Below are 15,053 nucleotides of genomic sequence, written 5' to 3'. Positions count from 1 at the left end.
CTTAAACATTTTTTATGAAGACAAATTCATCTATCTTTTTTCTTTATGGTTCCTGATCCTGAGTCTTGTTTATAAAAGCTTTCTGCACTCTAAAATTATCAAAAGAATAATTTCATTTTTTCTTCTAGTACTTTTCCAGTGAAAGCAGTATTTTAAATCTCTTACTTTTGGGGATCCCTGGGTGGCGCAGCGGATTGGCGCCTGCCTTTGGCCCAGGGCGCGATCCTGGGGACCCCGGATCGGGTCCCACGTCGGGCTCCTGGTGCATGGGGCCTGCTTCTCCCTCTGCCTCTCTCTCTCTGTGACTATCATAAATAAATGAAAATTTAAAAAAAAAATAAATAAATCTCTTACTTTTGTTTATTTTAACCATCCTATTATTTTTTGTTTTATTTTTTAAAGATTTTATTTATGTATTCATGAGAGACACAGAGAGAGGCAGAGGGAGAAGCAGGGTCCATGCAGGGAGCCCAGTGTGGGACTCGATCCCGGGACTCCAGGATCACACCCTGGGCTGAAGGCAGGCACTCAACCACTGAGCCAACCAGGGATTCCTTAACCATCCTTTTAAATTAAGGTTAGTTATAGTAGAGAAAATATTGAACTATGTAGCTTTCAATCTATGTTAACTCTTAGGGTAAAAGTTCTGCAATTGATTTTTGCTATGAAAAGAAAACCTTGAGAGCATTTCTTATCCTATTTTGATCTATGATTTTTTTCATTTAGTTGTGAAAGAAAACGAAAAGTTTCCTCTTTCCTAGGGAAAAAACTTCTACTTTTAAAAAAGATTATATTGTAATATTTGAATATGTATTTGTAATATTTCAGTACATATTATATTATAATAGAATATTTGAATATTATTTTATAATATTTTATATACTATTTTATACATATGTATATGTGTATAATATTTTATGTCATATAATATGGATTTAATGAAAGGAACCTGAAAATTATTATTATTATTTAAAAAATTTTTTAATTTATTGAGAGAGAGAGAGTGCATGCATGTACCACCAGGGGGAGGGGCAGAGGGAGAGAAGAGAGAGAGAGAGATTCAAACAGACTCCCTGCTGAGCTCAGAGCCTGATACAGTGTTTGATCCCAGGACCCTGAGATCATGACCTAAGCCAAAATCAAGATGCTTAATTGAGTGAGCTACCCAGGTGCCCTGAGCCTATAAATCGTTTTATGTTTAACTATTAATATTAATTCTTTTTAATTCTGCCTTCAGAGAGGTATTAGTAGTTTATCTTATGAGCAACTTGGCTAAATTTGCTTTTCTGCAGTCTGTGGACACTCTTAGCAAAAGGGGATTAATGAGACAGAGGGCTTTGTTCCAAGAAAGTAGTTAAAAATAGTCATTTGTATTGTAGCTTCAGATTTTAAACGGAGACTCAAAGGTTCCCAAGGCTATGTCAGGCTTAAAATGGTATAAATCTGGATGGCCAGTCAGTGTGTCTTTCCATGAGATTGAAATGTTTACTGTAAGAATAATTATTATTTATATTGAATCACTAGTCTCATCTTGAATGGTCACCCATATGCCACACCTGATGATGGTGGTAGGTAGAGGGAACCTCAAGGACAAGCAGTGGACTTTTTGCACTAGGGCAGTAAGAGGTCTGGATGTCAAGGATAGTTCTGAGTACCATCATCTCTGCCAGTGTGAACTCCTGCTGCTCTTTGCAGAACAGATGAAGATATTATACCAGGGTGTGGCAGACAACTGTTAGCTAGAGAAAAGAGACACCCGATGGGAAGCCAGGCGCAGTGGAGGCCAGGTTACCCGCCTGGCAGAGGAATGCTAACTGGAAGTAGCAGACATGTCTGTCAATTCCCAGTTGGACTCTGTGCATTTTAGCCCAGGTAAGAGCTGGGTGCCTGCCTGGGCCTGAACACAACCAAAGGGGACCTTGGCCATTGAGCACAGGAAAGTATCCTCAGGGTTGCAAAGGAGGCAGGATGCAAGCCCAGTTTGGGGTGGGGGGGAGCAGGGCACTCTCCGCACACAGAGGTTACTGGACAAGCTATTTCACATCATTAAAAACTTAGTATGAAATGTGTCATGTGATAAAAATACAGAGCTTAAAGAGCAATAACAACAAGTACAACTGTGTGTGTGCCAAACATTAAAAGAGCCTTCATACTTTAATCACCACTTCCCTATTTACATGTGTTTTGAGTTTTTAGTACTTTTGTTTGTTGGCCATCATTGCACCACATAAATTAGACACTTTTAATTATTGTTTTCATAGTCAATACTTGTTTCAGTTTAGATTTGTGCACATATTTATTAATATATTTGCTCATTATTTCTTCTTGCATTGTAGATAATACATCTGGAATCACTTTCCTTTGGTCTAATATAGCCTATAAAAGTTTCTTTAAGTGAGTGTTTATTGGTGATAAATTCTCCAAATTTTTGTTCAAAAATATTTTTTCCAGAAAAATGTCTATTCTATCCTCATGTCCAAAAATAGTTTCACTGAAAAAAATAGTTTCACTGAGTCTAAAATTCTGGATTGATAATTGCTTTTTCTAAAGACATTGAAATTATTATTTCACTTTCTTCCAACTTCTTTGTTGCTGTTAAGAAGCCAGTTGTCAGTCTAATTGTCATTCTTTTCCTGGGGAAGCTTTTTCTTTCCTCCTTCTGCCTGCCTCTTTTACTCCCTCCCTCACTGCTGTCCTTTTATAAAATTCCTTACCATGAGTTCCAGGCTTTATCCACTCCAGCCTTTACTCTCCATGGCATCAAAGTGGGCATAAAAGATCTACTGGTTTTGTCAGGAATTCAGCCTTGGTATTGCTTATTCTTAGAAGGCCTGGTCTCACCTGGCAATAATCTTTCCTTTTGTATCAGCTCAGCAATGTATCTAGACTTTTCTTATTCTGGCTTCTTAAAAAAATTTTTTTTTGAGATAGTGTTTCAGGGCATCTAATCTGCTACACTAACATGACTGGAAGTTGAAAAAACATTTTATACTCATTATTTTCTGTTTCTATTTGTTAGTGTCAAGTCAAAAATAATGACAAATTGTTGCTGAGTCAAATTAGAGAAATTAGGGAAGCCATTTGGACCTAAAAAAGAAAGAAAGAAAAAAAGATGTTATTTGGATCTAAGTTGAAGCAAAAGACAATTCACTCAATAAGAAAACCTTTCTTGACTTGAAAGCTTCTAAAGCTGGCCAACCAGAGAAGTTACAGATGTTTATAGAATTTTTTAAAAAATAGAATAAGTTCACCTTATATTTCACCTACTCTCTACTAATGTGTTCTATCATGTAATCTTTTAAAAAATAACTATTTATTTGTTTTAGAGAGAGAAAGTATATGAGCAGGGTGGAAGGGAGGGCACAGGGAGAGAGAATCTCAAGCAGACTCCTCACAAGGTATGGGGCCTGATGTGGAGCTCAATCCTACAACCCTGAGATCATGACCTGACATGAAATCCAGAGTTGGATGCTCAATTGACTGAGCCACCCAGGCACCCCTCTATCATGTAATTGTTAACAACATCTAGCCAGTGCACGCTCCAGGAATCAATACCAAAGGATTACTTGCTCTTGATGCTCTATTTTCTTCAACTAAGATTTGGGGAAGCTTACAAAAAATGCATTCAACATAAAAGAATACAATTAACCACTGAGAAAATCTGAGCAATGGGTAGGAAAATAAAGGTTTGGATAAGATTGACACACAAGAATACATGACATTTTTTCCCCAATGTCAGTGGCTTGTATTTGGTTTTAAGCTTCTTAACACACATAAGAGTAGAGGGCAGTTAGATGACTAAGTTTGAGTGCTGTCTGTCAAGCTGGGCCAGACACACCACCCTCGGTGTGTGAAGAAACTGATCGCTCCTTGATGAACAAGATTGGCATTCATGAAGTAGTCTGGTGAATATTTCCTATGTTTTAATTATATGAAATGAAACTTTTCTGAGCTATTGACAACCACACTACTGAAGTGTGGATTTAGGGATGGACCCCTGGGTGAGCTTGTGGCAGGGTGGATACAGCTTTACTGAGCTCCAGATTTTTTTTTTTAAATTTTTTAAAATTTTATTTATTTATGATAGGCACACAGTGAGAGAGAGAGAGAAGCAGAGACACAGGCAGAGGGAGAAGCAGGCTCCATGCACCGGGAGCCCGACGTGGGATTCGATCCCAGGTCTCCAGGATCGCGCCCTGGGCCAAAGGCAGGCGCCAAACCGCTGCGCCACCCAGGGATCCCTGAGCTCCAGATTTTAATCAGCTACCATGTTTCACCTTACTTGGTAGTTTTTCCCACTCTGCCAAAACAAGTGCCACTGTAAACCCTCCATAATCCTGTGGCTGCTAGTATCAGAAGGTCTGATGATAGGTCTTGTCCTATAGAAGCTATTACATAGCATTAGAGAAATCCTGTGTTGTTTTAGTCACAGCTGATCAGGGTCCAAATCATAGGGCCAAATTATAAGGAAACCAGATAAAGATATGAAACTTTTGGAGAATCTTTTCACTCTGTATATCTGAGTCTTGTCTGCAGTTCCTGAGCATGAACAGGTGTGTGTGTGTGTGTGTGTGTGTGTGTGTGTGTGAGTTCTCATTGCTCTGTATTCCACAGTGAAATGATTAAAAACAAATGTAAAGTTCATGGTTAGAGATTTCTTAACTTTTGGGGTTAGTCATCTTTGACAAAACAAACTGGGATAACCTTTTGTGTTAGCTTCTAACTTAATGACTAATAAAAAAGACCTACTTAGGTAAATATTCTGGCTCACAGGTGTGCAATGGGGTTTAAACATTCTTTCCCTTTTCCTCAAGGATTTTGACTCTTTCTTCTCTGCAAAAGAAGAGAATATTATTTATTCATTTCTTGGTTTGGCTCCTCCTCCAGGCTCAAAGGTAAGCTTGAACACCCCTTTGGGGCCCCATAGAAGTCAGAGTAAATGAAGCTAGAAATCAACATCCAAGTCTGTTTAATAAGTGATGACCTTTAAATTAGGATGATTCTCATATATTCCTTATTCTAATGAAGTCTTATGCATAGAGATAATGCAAGGTTTTTACTAGAGCATGTTCTAAAACTATGCTTTTCATTTTTTTTTGTTGTTTACACCTTGTTGTAATAAGTTTTGCTTACTTATAAATACCAAGATTAAGAAACATTGCATTCAATAATCTTAAATACACTAAATAAAAATGTAAAATAAAGATTTGAGTTCCCAGGTTGCATTTCTGAAATTATTTTGTAATGAATTAACTTCTCATGTAGCTTATCTTGGTTAATTTTATAATAATATATTACCCTATATTAATTCTTTCCGTTTAAAATGTGTTGGATTTGCTTTTTTTTAAGAGAGGGGTAAGGTAAGATCTAGACACAGAACAAGATAAATCTCAACAGATTTTTTTTTTCCTTTTGGTGTTGTTTCATCTTTGATTACATATAATTATGTCATTTAAACACAGAATTATACTAATGAAGCCAATATCGTGAATTTGTCTAATGGAGACCATCTGGCTCAGTCCATGCACCAGCCACTGTATCCTTACTTCTCCCAAGAATCTTGCACATGACTCTCCAGAGATACAAGTACACATTTGTTTAACTCATTTATTTCTTAATTAATTTGTTTGTACTCAGCTTCATTTCAAAAGAGATTTGTGATGACTGAGTCCAAATTAATTCTCATTGTAGGAGAAACAACTCAAAATCCTACCTTATAGAGATGGGTTTGTCTCAGAGGCATGTGGCTGTGCTGTCTTTCATATGTCAGCATTCTTCAGGTAATGCCATTTGGGACCTCTTAGTGCTTAGGTTAACATATGCAGGTCTAGCACCAATTCTTTCTCTGAATGTAACATGTAAATTTCACAGTTGGTTAGTGGTTTTATACGAGGAAGAAAATATTCCCTTTCAGTGAAATAGCTTTCTGGCTTTGGTCATCTTAAATGCAACACATTTCACACACTCTGTTAACAGTTTAAAAAAGGCTATTACATGCAATTCAATCTTTTTTATTTGGCATAGGAGTTTGGTATGGAAGTTTTATTTGGTATAGGAGTTTGTTAATTGGGTCATGTTAGTTTAGTTATTACATTTAAGACATGGTGCCTTGGTGTTAAGGTACATTTCTTGGTGGGGACACTCAGGTCACTTGTGTCTTGAAGATTGGAAGAAAGGGTGGAGGGAAGACTAGCTCAGGCAAAGGAAAGAACGAGTGAAAATTCCCTGAGGCAGGATAGAGCATGGAAAGTTCTAAGAGCTGCCATGAGCCCACATTGCTGGAGTGAGGGGTGGAAGTATCACAGGAGATGGGAGCTACAGGTGGGCATCCCGTGAGCCATTGTGGTGCTCTGGATTCTATATTAGGTGTAGTGGAGACATTGTAAGGGGTTTAAGCAGAGAAGTAACCTTATTTCCTTCTTGAAAACTCATTTTGGTTACTATAGGATGAATGAACTGCAAGTGTACAAACTATCATAGTAATACAGATGAGATGTCATGGCAGCTTGTACTAGGGTGGTGGGATAGAACTACACAGAAGTAGGTGATTTTAGGGCCTATTTTGGAGGAATAATTGATAAGACTTGCTGATAGAATGAATGTGGGGGTAGAGATGGAATGAATGATTGCTTCTAGTTGTTGGGTGTAGACATTCACTTTGGTGGAGGACCACATTTACAGGGTGATGTTTGAATGAGACACCTAAGTAAAGAAGTGAGGTAGTTGCAGATTGATCTATGTCTCATTGAGGTCTGTTTGAAGATGCACACGTGGAATCTACTAGCATGTGGATAGAGCTAAAATACTGATAGAGGGTTGACAATGAGGAGCCCAGGCTTGGAAGTGCTCCAAGCTTAAAGCTGGGTAGATAAGCAGAGGTCACTTGAAGAGGCTAAGATGGAGAGCCTTTGAAGCAGGAGACCAGGAGCATGTGGCATTAAGGCAGCCAACGACGAACATTTTTCAAAGAAGAGGGTCCAATGCTTCTGAAAGAATGAATCAAGTGAGGACAAAAAGTGACTATTGGCCCAGACAACATGGAGGTCCTTGGTGGCTGTGACAAAAGTAGTTTCTGAGGAGAGGTGTAGACAGAAGCCAGGCTTCAGGGGTCAAAGGAGAACTATCTGGTGATGAGAAGGAGGGATTATACATGGTCAGTTATCTCTGGGGGCATTTCCCATGGACAAGAGAATATGACAGCATCTGATGATATTATTTCATTTTATTTTATTATTTTATTTTGGGGAGAGAGGCAGAGGGAGAGGGACAGAGAGAATCTTCAGCAGGCTCCACACCCACTGTGGAGCCCAAAGCAGGGCTCGATCTCATGACCTTGAGATCGTGACCTAAGCTGAAATCCAGTTGGATGCCTAACCAACTGAGCCACCTAGGTGCCCCAACATCTGATTGCTTAATTAATTAATTAATTAATTAAGAGGCATCACATTTCTTAATTAAATTAATTAATTTAAATTCAATTAGCCAACATGTAGTACATCACTAGTTTAGATGTAGTATTGAATAATTCATCAGTTGTGTATAACACCCAGTGCTCATCGCATCACATGACCTCCTTAATGCCATCTGATCATTTTAAAGAGTTCCTGTTCATTCCTGCTGCTGGAACTGAGTCATGAATCTAGGTGCTCTACTCTGCTTGTGCCAGGTGTCCTTGCTTTCTCACACCCTGCCACCCTTCTGGACAGATTCCTGTTACTTCTCAGTCCCTTCTTTCCAGACCTCAGGCCAGTGGATGGTGGAAGGAGAGTCTAGATTTTTTTTTTTTGAGAGTCTAGATTTTACAGCTGAAGACCTAGTAGGGTTTTTTTGTTTTGTTTTGTTTCCTTATGTTTGTTGGTTTTTGTTTTTTTAACAAAGACTTCTATCCCAGGTCAACAGTAGTCTGGCAAAGCTTAGAAAGGAGAGTTTTCCTTTAACCTTTTATATGTCAAATTCTTAGGCAGAGACCCCTCTTACCCAGGAGTCACAGTGAAGCATCCTCTCCTTAGTCGCAGCAGATCCTGGGCACCACGTTCCCTTCATTTCTTTACTTGTAATGGTGTGCTGTTTTTCACAATGCTCATGAACATGTGATCCCTTTACCTAATACTCCATTAAATGGATGTATCCTAATTGACTTTATTCCTTTATTTATTTTCATTTTTTCTTATTCCTTTATTTTTCAGGCACTTATTTATTTTTTAAAGATTTAATGTATTTATTCATAAGAAATGCAGAGAGAGAGGCAGTGACATAGGCAGAGGGAGAAGCAGCCTCCGGGTGGGGAGCCCGATGCAGGACTCCATCCCCAGACCTGGGAGATCACACCCTGAGCCGAAGGCAGACACTCAACTGTTGAGCTGCCCAGGCATCCCCTCACAACAGTCATTTAAATAGTTCATGGAATATTCTATCAAGTTGGTGTGCCATAATTTTTTTTATTGTGCTTATATTTTTGAATATTTGTTGCTCATTTTTTTTTTAATTATAAAGAATTCTACAGTAATTCTTGATATGAAACATGTTGTCTTTCTTTTGGACTATTTCCTAAGGATACATTTCTGGTAGTGCTTTTAGTGAGACAAAGGTGCATGAATGTCTTTATGCGCTTGAAATGTGCCTCCAAATCTCTCTCTGGTGGGCTAGGAATATTTATCCTGCACACCCTGGCATACCAGCTTCACACAAAGATCAGTGAGCATGTTTAATCTCCTTGCTCTTGGGAGCATCAGATTCAATTTTAAATTTTAGTTTCTTTAAAAAATTTTTTTAAAATATTTTATTTATTTATTTATTTGAGAGCAAGAGAAAGAAAGAGAGAGAGAGAGAGAGAGAGAGAGAGAACAAGCAGGGGGAGGAGCAAAGGGAGAGGGAGAAGCAGGCTCTCTGCTGAGCAGGGAGCCCAATGTGGGGCTTGATCCCAGGTCCTTGGGATCATGACCTGATTGGAAGGCAGATGCTTAGCTGACTGAGTCGCCCAGATGCACTAGAATTTAGTTTCTGATTTTATTGTGCTATGAAGAGGAAGTGTGGTGTTGATGAATTTCTATCTTCTTTTTTTTTAAGATTTTATTTTTATTTATCCATGACAGAGAGAGAGAGAGAGAGAGAGAGAGAGAGAGAGATTGAGAAAGAGAGAGAGAGGGAGAAGCAGGCTCCATTCAGGGAGCCTGACGTGGGACTTGATCCCGGGTCTCCAGGGTCACACCCTGGGCTGAAGGCAGCGCTAAACCGCTGGGCCACCAGGGCTGCCCTGAATTTCTATCTTAAGTGCATCTTTGTGACTCCATGTGTATTTTCATTTCTTAGTGAAAAGATTATTTCTTGAGTATTAAAAATTAACTTTGATCAAATTGTATATGATCTCATAAAGGTCTGATGGTGCCACAAGGATTATCACAACACTCAGAAGGCCCCACCTCAAACCTGCATCCTTCACCTTTCCTTTCTGGTTTGCTCGGGCACAGAATTCTGACAAATGGGAGGAGTCCATCTGGGAAGTGTGAAGGTGCTGCTCCAGGTTCTGTCTAGATTTGCAGAGTTGCTCTTGCAGAGCCTGATGCCAGCCTGTCTCTTGATCTTTTATTTGTGTGTGCTTCTGTTTTTCTCATTTCTGGGAGACTTAAGGATCATTTTTTTTCTGTTTTGAAGATAAGGTGCCGGGTAGAGGTCTTTTCCTTGTTATTTGTGCTATGTGCTTGCTGGGCCCTTGGAATCCGCAAAATCATGCCCTTTGGTTCTGGAAAGGGTGAGGCTGGGGTATTACCTCTGTGGTGGTTCATTTCCTGTTAGTTCACATGTTCTTTTCTTCTTTCTTTTTAGAATTCCTCTTATTTGAATATTAAACCCTCTGGACTAATTCTACAATTTTCTAATCTCTTCACTTTCATATTCAAAAACATGGATGTTTTTGTCTTTTTCTCTTTTCTGGGAGGTTTCTTCCATTTTCTACTCCACTTTCTGTTTTTCCCCCTATCATATTTTACTTCTTTCAAGTTTTTTTTTTGTTTGTTTTCTTTCCTTGTTTTGGGCTACTCCCTTATTAAATAGCTTCTTGTTCTTGTTATACAAATAATTTTTCTTAACTCTGAGTTTATTAAATAAGGCTTTTCCTTGTATACAGTTTCTTCAACTCTCTGCATTCTGTTTCTCTGTGTCCCCTTTCTCTGTTTCCTTTTTACTTTTATGTAAGATATTTTTCTCAGATGTCTGGGGATATTTGTTTTTAAGAACAAGGTTCTAAAAAGTTGAATCCATGGTCACAACTTTCTGTGTGGTAGACTTTACCACGGGACAACTTAAAGATGACTTGTTGGCTTTTTTTAAAAAAAGATTTTTCTTTATTTATTTGAGAGAGAGAGAGAGAGTGCACACAAGTGAGGGGAATCTGCAGAGGGAGAAGCGGATTCCCCACTGAGCAGGGAGCCCGACATGGGGTTTGATCCCAGGACCCTGAGATCATGACCTGAGCTGAAGGCAGATAGATGCTCAACTGATTGAGTCACCCAGGCACCCTGACTTGTTGGCTTTCTGTTAGGGATCTTGGACTGTGAGCTTTTGCTGTTGGTTTAGCTGAGCTTCTCTGAGAAGGAATCTTCCATTTTCTGAGGTGGTAGTGGAGGTAGTTGAAGTGATGGTGGTGGTGGCGATGGTGGAGGTGATAGTGAAGGTGGTGATGGTGGTGGATATGGTGGTAATGGTGTTGGTGATGGTCGAGGTGATGGAGGTAGTGGATGTGGCGGTAGTGATGGTGAAGTATATAGTGGAGGTGATGATGTTGGTAGTGGAGGCAATGCTGATGGTGGGGGTGATAGTGAAGGCAGTGATGGTGGTGATACTGGTGGATATGGTTCTAATGGTGTTGGTGATGGTGAGGGAAATAGTGGAGGTGGTGATTGTGGTGGTAGAGGTGATGGTGCTGGTAGAGGTGATTGTGAAGGTGGTGAGGGTGATGATGATGGTGGTGGAGGTGATGGAGGTAGTGGTTGTGGTGGTGGTTATGAAGGAGATATGGAGGTGGTGATGGTAATGGTGGAGGTGATGGTGATAATGATGGTGGTGATGGTGGAGGCAATAGAGGAGCTCAAGACAGTGGTGGTAAGTGGGGAGTAAATCTTATTGCCAGTGTTCTGGGAGCAAGTCAGAAAGGGTGATAGGAAATTCTTCTTTTTCAAGATGTGGACTTCTCAGATAGATCCCTTGTCCTGGCTCTGGTTCTCCACCTCAGCTGGCTTCATGGCTAAGAGGCCAGGGTCCCACTGGTTCAACTTCTGCAGAGACTAAAACTGCTTATTTAGGAATGGGCAGTCCCCTGCCATCCAGGGATGAAGAGGAAATCTAAATCTGCTCCTTATCCCCCACATTCCTTTTTGTAAGATATTAGGTCTTAGATTTTTTTCTAATTATTTTCTAATTATTTTTCAAATTATTATTCAACTGTTTCCTTTTCTGCCTTCAAAATTTATGGGCATTCTTTTTAGGTAGTAACCTCTCACCTGTTCTTTTTGTCCCTTACTGTAAGTTTATCCTTTAAAAGAAAATGTCTTTATTACCATGTCAGTGGGGTCCTGGGAAGAAGCCAAGGCAAATATCTGCATTCAATTTCTCATGAATAACTAGAAACTGCCTGTCATTTTCAATGACCCCAATCTTTTTAAAAAGTATCATTCTGTATTCTGTTAAGTTCTTGCCCTATGTCAGTTAATTCTATGTAATTTATTTCTCAGTTATATGATGAAATTAAGTGTTTAATTTTTGGTTGTCTTTTTAAAAACACTATAGTGAGATGTAATTCACATGGCATAAAGTTCACTCACTGAAAGTGTGCAGTTAATGGCTTTTTAGTATATTCACAGAGATGTGCAACCATCATCACAATCTACTTTGAAACATTTTCATCAGTCACCCCCCAAAGAACCCAGCACTCCTTAGTTGTTACCCCTACCCTCTGTTCTCATTCTCCCAGCCCTAAGGAATTACTAATATAATTTCTTCTATATAGACTTTCCTCTTCTTGGCATTTTTTTCCCGGCATTTTGTATAAATGGAATCACACGACACTTTCCTCTTTCTGCCTGGCTTCTCTAACTTCGCATGTTGTCAAGGTTCATTCATTCATTTTCTAGTATGTATCAGGACTTCTTCCTTTTTATGCAGAATAATATTCTATTGTATGGGTAGACCACATTTTATTTATCCACCTGCCGGTTGATGAATACTTGAATTGTTTTCACTTTTTGGCAATTATGAGTAATGCTGTTATGACCATTTGTGTATTTTTTTCAATTTTATTTAAATAGTACTATTTTGTATGATAGGCTGCTGTGCAGTAGAGTCACTTGTATAGTTTTAAAGATTCAGATGGGGACGCCTGGGTGGCTCAGTGGTTGAGAGTCTGCCTTTGGCCCAGGGCATGATCCTGGAGTCCTGAGATCGGGTCCCACATTGGGCTCCCTGCAGGGAGCCTGCTTCTCCCTCTGCCTGTGCCTCTGCCTCTCTCTGTGTCTCTCATGAATAAATAAATAAATAAATCTAAAAAAAAAAAAAAAAAAAGATTCAGATGCCTGAGTTCTACTTCAGACCCACTGGTCTTGAATTACCGGGGAGAGGACCAAAGATCTGCATTTTAAAAAAGTTCTTTGGTTGATTCTGATGTACGCTTCTGTTTAGCAACCATTAATCCATGGACTCATTTAAATATTTATGGATGTGCCTCTCTAAAATGAATGTGATACCATATTTGCTTTAGTTTAAAAACCCAAACATTACAGAGAAACCATGAGGTCGCTCTGCTTCCTTCCCTCCCTGGGAGCCATCAACATCATGAATTAAAAACAAAATCTATATAAAAAGCTATATATATATAAACTATGTGTTTATCTCCAAAAGCAATACATATATTGTTTGGTACTTTTAATGGCTGATTGGGATTACATTGTTTAGAATGTTCTATAATTAGTTCTTTATAAAACAACATTATGCTTTGAGATATATCCATACTAGTATATGTAAATCTATTTCAGCCTCTGCTATGTTTTATCTTGTCCCATTAAAAAATATCTAATTTCAGGGGTGCCTGGGTGACTCAGTTGGTTAACTGTTTGCTTTCGTGCCTGGGTGACTCAGTTGGTTAAGCATTTGCCTTCGGCTCAGGTCAAGATCCTACGGTTCTGGGATCAAGCCCTGCATTGGGCTTCCTGCTCAGTGGAGAGTCTGCTTCTTCCTCTCTCTCTGCCCCTCCCCCCACTTGGGCTTGCTCTCTCTCTGTCTCTCAAATAAATAAATAACATTTTTAATAAAAAACCTAATTTCAGTTTTTAAATCCTGCCCTGACCTGTGCTTAAGTACTGTCATATTGTATGAAATTCTCTTTAGCTAAGTGGAAGAAAGGAATGGCCATGGAATTATAAAATGAAGCCTGGAGAGAGCTAAGAGACCACCCAGTCCAGATTCTTCTCTTCCCAGAGGAGGGGGCTTGAAGCCCACAGCGTTTACATGATTTGCACAGATACCCACTAGTTAGCAGCACAGACTGTGCTAGAACCTCTGGTGTTGTCAGCATTGCTTGGATTTATAAGTGTTTATGCATGTGTACACGGGGGAAGACCTTCAAGTATCCTTTGGGAAGACAGACACTTGATGATTTATGGAAATGATATTATTTGTCAGTGTCATTTTGTAGTAAACAACACTGTGGACAAGTATCAGCAAGGAAATTAAGCTCTCTCTAAAAATAGACATCTTGACAATTACATAGAAAATATATGCTTATAAAATGGTACTAAATATCATACACAGCATTTTTGCTTTTGGAATATTGTTCTTGCCTAAGGCAGGCTGTATGGGGCCAAGCATGAGGCCAGTTTTGCCCAAGAGGGTTTTGCCAATAAGCCTTGGCTCCTTAGAGGCAATTTTAGTTCTTTAAAACCATCTGATCATGTTTGATTAAATGAGCATCATTCTCAAAAGCACACTCCAGGCAAGACTTTGGTTGCATACCCAGTTTCCAGTTATGCCCTGGCAACAGGAAATACACACTCTTATTGAACCTAGCAAATAGCTATATTGCCATGAAACACAGAAAACCTTTAGAATTTTTGAGTTCTGAAGGGGTCAGACAGAGAGAATATCACTTACAAATGTCTCATTTCAGCATACAAAAATAGAGCCTACTACATTGTTTTGACTTATAAAAAGTTTAAGAGGAAAGACAGAGGCTTCCTTCTATATCCAGAAAATAGGACATTAAAATAACATCAACAGTATTCCATACAAAAATTAAACTCATCTTCACTGATTCATTCAGTTCTATGTAATTAATTCTCTTTCCACTGGATCTGGGGTTGGTGGTCACACAAACCCATCTGCTTCTCAGCCAGAGTTCTGGAAATCCTGACTCAGTCCACTAGTATGGCCTGAATGATCTTTAAGTGTTGCCATCAGAAGCCTATACCCCAAAGTGCCTGGCATATAATCCTTTTCTAGGGGCCTCTGGGTCATTTTATGTGGAAGGTGAGGCAGTCTGGCTTGTAGTAGACTGCAAAAACTTTTAGGGAAGCATCAGAGTAAAACAAGCTAAAAAAAATATCAGTGAATGACAAAAGACTTAAAATAACTGTGGTTGGGCAGCCCGTGTGGGTCAGCAGTTTAGCGCCGCCTTCCGCCCAGGGTGTGATCATGGAGACCCAGGATGGAGTTCCACGTCGGGCTCCCTGCATGGAGCCTGCTTCTCCCTCTGCCTGTGTCTCTCTTTCTCTCTCTCTGTGTCTCTCATGAATAAATAAATAAAATCTTAAAAAAAATAACTGTGGTTAATGTTTGATAATTTTCAAAGGCGAAATTCTTTATGGGGATTAAAACAAGAATAATGCACCTGATACGAAAATTTGGTTGTTTCTGCAACATTCAAAATAAAATAATAAAGTCAGTTCAAAAAGTTTTAGACAAAATATCTATGAACATAATCCCAAAGCCTATTTTCAAAGATAGCAAACATATCTTATTTGTAAAAATGGATGGATAGAATAAAGCTCTTGATATAATTATATACAACA

At 39.1% G+C, this 15,053-nt stretch overlaps 2 protein-coding genes across 2 annotated transcripts in view; one reads left to right on the top strand and one right to left on the bottom strand.

The window, feature by feature from the left end:
- The window catches only part of LCA5L (lebercilin LCA5 like), a 280,078-nt gene that overhangs the window by 67,298 nt on the left and 197,727 nt on the right, over positions 1–15,053 (bottom strand). The gene's annotated exons all lie outside the window — the stretch shown is intronic.
- SH3BGR (SH3 domain binding glutamate rich protein) overlaps positions 1–15,053 on the top strand; it is a gene marked incomplete at its 5' end in the record, with an annotated part of 65,843 nt that overhangs the window by 18,120 nt on the left and 32,670 nt on the right. Inside the window, one exon of the mRNA XM_025987273.2 lies at positions 4,815–4,895. Coding sequence (XP_025843058.2) covers positions 4,815–4,895 — 81 coding nt within the window. The remainder of the gene's footprint in view (positions 1–4,814; positions 4,896–15,053) is intronic.

This window comes from Vulpes vulpes, chromosome 15 (genome assembly GCF_048418805.1).
Source record: "Vulpes vulpes isolate BD-2025 chromosome 15, VulVul3, whole genome shotgun sequence".
Lineage (NCBI taxonomy): Eukaryota > Metazoa > Chordata > Mammalia > Carnivora > Canidae > Vulpes > Vulpes vulpes.
Note: the sequence above shows the minus strand (reverse complement) of the source record. Positions and strands in the feature narration are given on the sequence as shown.